General features: G+C 56.9%; 2 protein-coding genes across 2 annotated transcripts in view; one reads left to right on the top strand and one right to left on the bottom strand.

The window, feature by feature from the left end:
* Positions 1-3,565, bottom strand: part of PTSG_07885 (CK1/CK1/CK1-D protein kinase) — a 5,254-nt gene extending 1,689 nt beyond the window's left edge. The window contains exons 1-8 of the mRNA XM_004991631.1: positions 3,460-3,565; positions 2,975-3,034; positions 2,748-2,813; positions 1,482-1,814; positions 1,032-1,180; positions 751-846; positions 409-541; positions 79-175 (exon numbers count right to left, since the gene is read on the bottom strand). Coding sequence (XP_004991688.1) covers positions 79-175; positions 409-541; positions 751-846; positions 1,032-1,180; positions 1,482-1,668 — 662 coding nt within the window. The 5' untranslated portion in view covers positions 1,669-1,814; positions 2,748-2,813; positions 2,975-3,034; positions 3,460-3,565. The remainder of the gene's footprint in view (positions 1-78; positions 176-408; positions 542-750; positions 847-1,031; positions 1,181-1,481; positions 1,815-2,747; positions 2,814-2,974; positions 3,035-3,459) is intronic.
* Positions 3,566-5,972: 2,407 nt separating this feature from the next.
* Positions 5,973-7,956, top strand: PTSG_07884 (uncharacterized protein; the record flags this gene model as incomplete). Its single annotated transcript, XM_004991630.1, has 2 exons — positions 5,973-6,718; positions 7,008-7,956. The coding sequence occupies exons 1-2, from the start codon at positions 6,030-6,032 to the stop codon at positions 7,954-7,956; spliced, it is 1,638 nt and encodes a 545-aa protein (XP_004991687.1). The 5' UTR covers positions 5,973-6,029.
* Positions 7,957-8,592: the final 636 nt, after the last annotated feature.

The raw sequence follows: 8,592 nt of genomic DNA, 5'->3' as shown, positions 1-8,592 counted from the left end.
ACACACACACACACACACACACACACACACACACACACACACACACACACACACACACACACACACACACACACACACACGGCGCTGACCTTGAGTCCCTGCCAGGGGAGGCTGCCGCGGTTGAAGTACATGAGGACATAGCCAAGCGACTCCAGGTCGTCGCGTCGACTTTGCTCTGACCACCGCAAAACAGTTGTACCGCGCAGCATATGAAGTAGACGACAAAGCAAACGGCCGAGATGACAACGTCAGAAGCGAGCAACGGCAGCGCATTTGCACGCACGGCTGTACGCACGGCTGTACGCACACACACACACACACACACACGAGATTGCAAAGCACACAACCCCCCCCCCCTGCTTCTCCCCTCTTCTTCCAATACAAGCAAGCAGGTGTGGCCGCACTGACCAATGCCGAGGTGGGTGTTGATGCTGGCGTAGCGGGCGGTGCCGGTGAGGTTCTTGTTCTCGCGGTAGGGGATGTGCGCATGCGTACGCGAGTCGCGGTAGCGCTTGGCCAGGCCAAAGTCAATCAGATACACCTGCGGCAAGGAGAGAGAGAGAAAGGGGGGGGGGGGGTGATGGGTTATGGGACGTTGTGTGAGTTGTGGAAATGTACGTGCTTCACAGAAGCGGAGAAGGGAGGGTTAAGAAGAGACAATGCATGCGTCAACACACACACGCACACTCTCACACTCACACTCACAGACATACAGACACACACACACACACACACACACACTCGACTGACCAGGTTACCCCTCCTGGCGAGGCCCATCATGAAGTTGTCGGGTTTGATATCACGATGGATGAAGTTGCGGTTGTGGACGTACTCAATGCGATTGATCTATCAGCACAAGGTCAGGAGCGGCATGAGCAAGAAGGGACGGGGAAATGAACGGACAAGCCACCGGCAGCAGTGAGATGCAAAAATTGAAACACCACACGACACACCGCACCACACGATGTACACAACACAACACAACACAACACAACACAACAACACCACACAACACAACACAACTCACGCACCATTTGGTCGGCGAGCATCAATACGGTTTTGACGGAGAACTTTCTGTTGCAGAAGTTGAACAGGTCCTCGAGGCTCGGCCCAAGCAGCTCCATCACCATGACATTGTAGTCGCCCTCCACGCCATACCACTTGAGCTGCGGGATGCCCTCTGCGTGGTGCCGGTGGCCAACATAGCGCATGGTTACGGTCGTGAGATTTAGGCGTCACAGCAAACGTGAGTGCCAAAACACAAACAGGCAGAACACCACGCAACAGACGTGAACAAGACTCAAAGAAAACAAACAATTACCAGGCATACACGCACACGCACACGCACACGCACACGCACACGCACACGCACACGCGCACACGCACACGCACACACGCACACGCACACATGCATGTTCTAACGTTCCCCTCCCTTCTCTCCCCTCCTCCCACCACGCACACTCCGCAGAGTATGGACGCACCGCCGCCCTGGAGGATCTTGTAGAGTTTTGACTCGTACTGGAGCTGCGGGTGCGGGGTGGAGACGTTCTCGAGCTTGATGGCCACCTCCTCGCCCGTAGTGATGTCTGTGCCAATGTAGATGTCACCAAAGGAGCCAAAGCCAATCTTGCGGCCAATGCGGTACTTGGTACCCACGCGAAGCTCCATGGCTCGCTGCTGGTGCTGCTGTTGGTGCTGGTGTTTGGTTGGTGCTGTTGGTGGTGGTGGTGGTGGTGGTTGTGGCGAAAGGGCCAGAGAGTGGGAGCGCCCGGTGCGTGTTGCTGCAGGAAGCCTCGGGGACGTGTGCTCACGGCCTGTGGCAGCGCGCGGGCGGAGCGAGACGTGGGTCGAAGGGCGTTTGTGGTGTGGGGAGCGATCGACAAGCGGCGGAAGCACGCAAGAGGCGGATTCACGACGGAGTGAGCTTTTGCGAGGGAGGCGTTTGGTGGGGGTGTGGTGGCCGTGTGAGCGCGCGTGTTTGGGGGTGGTGGGTGCTGCAGTTGTGGGAGTGGGAGTGGGAGTGGGAGTCAGGGTGATAGTGGTTGCTGCAGTTGTTGCTACTGTGGTTGTTGCGATTGTGGCAGTTGCAGCTGCTGTTTTTGTGGTGGAGGTGAGGGTGTCGTTGGTGTCGTTGGTGTTGTGGTGGTGCTTGTGGCGTGCAAGGTGGTGGGAGTGATACATAACAGGGAGCGGTGGGAACGGTGTGTTGAAATTGAGAGTGGGCACAGAGAGAGAGAGAGGGGGGGGGGGAAGCAGAGGCGACGCGCCGACGAGCCGCAGAAAGAAGAGCAAAAACGCAGGAGGGGCGCGAAACGGAGGAGGGGCACGAAAGACACGCAAAGGAGACGAAAAGAACACAGAGGCGACAGAGGCGACAAATGGGCAACAAGTATGGGCACAAGTTGGCAATATGGAGGAAGGCAGCGAAGGGAGGCAACGAACGACACAAACAGCAAACGTGCGTGCGTGTGCCACCTTGCACGTTAGGGTGGTGGCATGGCTGGTGGCGTCATTTGTGTGGTTGGGGTGGGTGGGAATCACACGCTGCCATGCGCTCACTCTGGAGTGCCTTCCACACAACCTCACGCCATCTCGATCGCCCACGCATCCAATCGATCGACACGCCAACACAACACACACACACACACACACACACACACACACACACACACACACACACACAAACATAACACTCACAACACACACACGCAACACACAACACACATAACATAACTTCACCAACCCACCTGTGTGCCCCTGCTTTGGTGTGGCCTTGACGATGCAAGGGTAAAGGAGAGGGAAGGGCTAGTTTTCTGCAAGCGTCGATGGACAGCGTGGTGGCGCGGAGGAAAGTGAGCTTTGAGAATGCGTTGCTGCAGCTGGGCTGCGGCACAACTTGCGTGTCTCACAAAGGCAAGCGAGGCAATGGCAGCCACGCACTGCCTTCAGTCGACACACACACACACACACACACCTGGTGGTCAGGGAAATTGCGGCAACGCCCGTGAGGCGGATGATGTGATGCACGGTTGGTCTGGTGTGTGCGTGTAATGAGGATGATGTTTCGTTCGTTCGTTCGTTCGTTGCGTGTGTGTATGTGTTGGGAGGGGGGGGGGGGTGAGTGAGTGAGAAAATGTCAGGGACGACAGTGCGGATGATGTGATTTGTGTTTGTGACGTTGTGTACACAGAATGAAGTGGATAGACACTGCGTCCGTGTGCATGTGCATGTGCATGTGGATATGCATGGGCTGTGTGCGTGGGTGTGTGTACGTGGGACCTTTCCCACGGCCAGGGCAGGGCAGGGCAGGCAGAGCAGGGCAGGCGACATACACATACATACACACACATACACACACACAACACACACACAACTCACACACACACAACAGCTCTTACACACTCACAAGCAGCGCGGAATACCACCACCATCCACACCCATCCGTCATCTCCCCCTCACCAATCGCCTCGCCAACCGTTGCTGCTGGCTGCTCGTTGCGGGGAGCAGAAGATTTTTCTTTCTTTTTTTTTTTTGGTTTTCTGTCTGTCTGCTGGCTGGTTGGGGCTGACCAAAAAAAACCCCCACACGAACAACAACGCTGAGTCAGCAAAAACCCCGCGCATTATCCCTGACGAAAAACCCGAATCGAAGTAGGACTCACACGTGGTGGCGATGTGTGTTCTGTTGTGTTCTTTCGCGCGCGCATTCCAAGCAAGAAACATGCGAAAGTCGTTTCTCGTTTGGTGTCGGGGATGTGTGACATGATTTGATGTGACATGACACAACCCGCCCGCACGTACCTTCACGTTTAGAGCGGTGCTTGGCGTATCGAGGCTGACAAACGTGCAAAGTGGCGAAGGCACTTGCCAAAGTGTAGAAAGAAGCAACAGAAGCGCACGGAAACCCAACCAACGTGATGATGGTGGTCAGGGAGGAAGGCGTTCACGTCACCAAGTTCTCAACAGCAACTGCACAAACAACCAAAGAGACAGAAAGAGAACAAAGGGAAAGAAACACAGCCACAGCACACCCCAGCCAACCACCACGCACGCGTTCGTGAAGTGGATTCCACGGGCGCCGTGAAAACGTGGAGGTTGGTTGCCTGACAAACCACCTAAACGTCCTGCGTCATGTGTCGCGGTTCGGGTCGTGGCCTTTTTGGTGCCCCAACCCTCCTCACCACAAAAGAGCGCTGCATCGTGCGTGACAAACAAGGGCAAACCACTTCACTTCCCGCGCATCGCACTGCTGTTGGTGATGGGAACTTCCGTGCGTCTCGCTCGTAACTTTGGGCTTGGGTCGTTGCTTTGTGTGTGTGACCCAATCCTTAACGCGTCATATCGCCGACGACATCGCCAGTGCTCCCCAAAACATCGTTGTGTCCTCGTGTTGTTGCCGCCACAACAAACCCAACCCACCGCCAAGCAGCCACAGCAGCCGTGCTTGTTGTCAAGCCGCTTCTTCTGTCGTCGTCGTCGTCGTTGCTGCATGCTTTCTTGCACCAGCACCAACACCACCGAAACACCCCAACGCAGCTGGGTGGGTTGGAATGGGTTGGTCGCGAGCGAAGACGGAAGATGCATTTTCTCACACATCGCATCACGCCGACGTGCTTGTGTCCTTCTCCACGAGCAACACAAGAAGCAAGCAAGAAAGAACACAAACACGCAAAGGACCACCACGGCCTGAAGCAACACCAAACAACCCCCCATATCGCCACCCGCCAACCATTGACAACCAACTGCCAACCCACTCACACGCCCGAAACACGGCTTCAACTCTCGCCTTCACACTGTGTTAAACCGCGCGCAGCCTGCCTATCCCGCCAGCCACCTGCACCCGGCCGAGCCACGACACCATTCACAGAACTCCCAACACGACCAAACCTCTCCGTCTCTCTCAGGTGAGCCGTCGATGCAACGACATACATGACCATCATACCTTCTTCTTGCTTCACCTTCCAGCTTGCATATGAGACACCCTAAACCTCCCCCCCTCCCCAGCTAAACATACCGCCAAGGCACCGCCAGCACCACGACCACAGCACCCCCACACCTACACGCAACCACACAGACCCAGGCCATACACGCAGGCCCACTTGCTCTGCGTCATCCACCACCACCACCAGCTTTGCCACAACCACCACCGCCACCACCGCAGCGGCCATTTCCTGGTTGACATCACATCACACATCACATAACCACACCCACGCGTCATTACCAAGCCAAGCATTCCACTGTTCCGTCTTGCATCGTGCGCACCCCACCTCCCAAACCCCCCAAACCCACCGCCACCGCCAGCATCCCAGGTTCCACAGCAGCACAACCATCCCCAGCTCCATCTCACACACCCAACACGCATAGCTCTCCTCTTCCCCACTTCCCGAACTCTCAAGCACACATACACGCATACCACCTTACGTTCTCGCTCGTCTTGCTGGCCCCCTCTGCTCCAATTTGTTTTTCACGACACATATCGACGTGCGGCCGTGCTTGTGTTGCTCGACCACATCTTTCTCACCGAGCCATTTTTCTCTCTTCCCCCCCCCCTTGCTTCCGCTCCCACCGCCTCTCCTCGCGTGCGCGTGTGGGCCATCTCCACATACCACCACCGCATATCGCCACGGCATATCACCACGACCACCAACACCGCCACCGCATATCACCACGGCCTCGCCTCTGCAAACCAAAGCGCGCACCCGCTGCTCAGAGTGTCTCTATTCATTCATTCGTTCATTCGTTCCAGTCCAGCCACACAGCCAGCATCGCAGCCTTTGTTTTTGAGCCGCCTTCCATTCACCAAGCAAGCCCTTCCAAGAACAAGTGCCCTCTACCTCACAACAACAACAACAACAACAACAACAACAACAACAACAACAACAACAACAACAACAACAACAACAACAACAACAACAACAACAACAACAACAACAACAACAACAACAACAACAACAACAACAACAACAACAACAACAACAACAACAACAACAACAACAACAAGTGCTCGCTTGATCGACCACACCTGCCACGATGATGTCCTCGGAGCTCTTTGGCGATAACTCGCACACGGGCTCTTCAGGCACAGACGCCGCGCGTCCACCCAAATCACCGCAGGCACGCGCCCGCACCCCAAAGAAGACCGGCAAGGCTCACCCCGGTCCTCCTCCTCTCAACATCTCACCGGCCCCGCCAATGCTCACCGTGACCACGGTGCCCAGAGAGACCAGCAGCGCAGCACAGCGCATGCCATTCCTCCTCCACAACTCCGCCAACAGCAACAACAACAACAACGCGCACAGCATGCCCAAGACGTCGCCGGACCTGCTCGGCTCCCCAACGCGCGTGGCCACCCCGCAGCGCTGCGTGTCTCCGCTGGGCACCTCACCCCACCGGCAGCATCACCAGAGAGCGTCGTCCCCGACCGCCGCAGCAAGCGCAGCCAACAAACAGCAGCTCAAGCAGCGCCCTCGCTCCAAGTCGAACACACTGCCTGCCAACCTGCGGCCCACATTGCGCACTCAGCGCGCAAGCCATCGCAGTAGCCACAAGTTCAACTCCCTCCCCCACAACCACCACCAGCAGCAACACAGCGATGCGCAACAGCAGCAGCAACTTGGATTGCCTTCTCCCTCGAGCATGCTCACGACCCGGGCCACCACGCTGTCCGTTCGCCATCAGCTCCACCCCTCAGACTCGACGCTCTCCTTCAACAGGGCAAGGTTGGTTGCTCACAAATTGTGTTGATGCTTTGCGTAGTGGTGGTGGTGGTGGTTTGCCTGGCTTTCTTTTCAAAGGAGCATTCCCCTGCCTGCTTGCTTGCTTGGTGTCGCGTCATGTGTTGCCTTTGCTCTTGTCAATTGCGTGCCTGCAAGCAAGCGAGCATCTGCTTATGAGTGCGCCTCGATCGTACTCGCTCCCCACACACACACACACACATACACACATACACACACACACTCTCTTCTTACACTCTCGATCTGCACATCTCGTCTCCCTCCCCCACAACAGCCGCAGCCCGGCCATGTTCTCGTTGCAGGAAGCCATGTCTGGCAGCGGGGATGGACAGGAGAGCCATCAGGGCCGCAGCAGCGGTGACTCTGGCAAGCAGCGCCGCGGGACGGGCGAACACAGCAACGGAGAGCAGGCCACAGCGCGCGCCCGAAGCCCAAGCCCCCTCGGCATGCAGCACCACCAGTCCCAAACGTACCTGTCGCATGTGATTTCCCGGTACATTGACCACTTTCCCATCTCGCGTCCAGCAACACCGCACATGTCCCGCCAGCGGTCCGCTCTGATGCCCGAGCTGCCGCGCAGCCCCACCACCACCAACCTCAACAACACGCCTGCCTCCCGTGTCGCCACGGCCAAGCCCAGCACCTGCCACCACTCGTCCTTCAACAACACAACCACATCCGCGTTCAACTTCAACAACCTCACCCCGAGCAACCGCAACAGCTACAACTACACGCAGCAGCACGCAGGCACGCCGGCCAACAGGCCCAAGGCTGCCCTCAGCCGCAGCGCAACCATGAACCGATCCCTTCCCATGCTTGCAGGCAACCGCTCCCGCTCCTCCTCCTGTGCCCCGCCAATCGTGCAGACGCCGCTCACCTCCGACGCGCTGCGCCAGCTGGAGTACGAGACGCAGCACCTTGGCCACTGGCGCTCCGTGGATGACCTCTTCCTCTCCATGGCCGACCCAGCAGCGGACACGGCATCCGTCGACTCTGCCCCGCTGCTGCCCTCGCGCAACCAGGCCAACCCGCACCAGCGCCACGAGGACCTGGGCCTGCTGCAGATTGTCGACGTCACTGCCGCGGCTGGCAGCAGCACCACAAAGGCGCACCACGAAACGTACGGCCATCTTGACGCGCCGCCTTCTCCAACCCGCACAGCGAACCTGCTCTCACCAGACAGGCTGCCGGGTGCCTTTCCTCACCGCACCAGCACCATGTGACGACGAGGCGCGCATGTGCATGTCTGTGAATGAGTGAGCGAGTTTGTGCTGTTCTGTGTGTGTGTGCTGTGTGAGAGTTTGTGCTGTTCTGTGTGTGTGTGTGTCTGTGTGTGTGTGTGTGTGTGTGTCTGTGTGTGTCTGTGTGTGTCTGTGTGTGTCTGTGTGTGTCTGTGTGTGTGGTGCGTACACGCGTTTAGCGTGTGTGCATATGTGTCTGTTAGTGTTACGGCACGTACTGGTCATTGCACCTGTTTTCCTCCCACCTATCCATCCGGCCGTGCATGAAGGAATGTCACCTCTGTTCCTTTCTGTTTTCTTGCCATTCATCTCATGGTTCTTTCTCTCTCTCTCTTTCTGGATGGGTTGTGTCTCTCCTGTATCATTTTCGCCTGTTTCCCTTGCGCCCAAGCCATGCATGCAGTGTACGCGTGTGAATGTGTTGTGTATAGATATGTTCACCATGTGTTGTGTATAGATGTGTACACCACGCTGCTCTCTTCTCAAACCCCTCTGGCATCTTACTGCCAAGCACGTGTTGACCGTATTTTGAATTGTTATTTTCCTCCCTCCCACGGGTTGTAGGGTTGTCATTGTTACACCCCCCGCTGTTTGTGGTCTATGGTCGGTTGCTTTTCG

This window comes from Salpingoeca rosetta (genome assembly GCF_000188695.1).
Source record: "Salpingoeca rosetta unplaced genomic scaffold supercont1.19, whole genome shotgun sequence".
Taxonomy (NCBI): domain Eukaryota; class Choanoflagellata; order Craspedida; family Salpingoecidae; genus Salpingoeca; species Salpingoeca rosetta.
The sequence above is the reverse complement of the archived record's forward strand: the minus strand, read 5'-3'. Positions and strand labels throughout refer to the sequence as shown.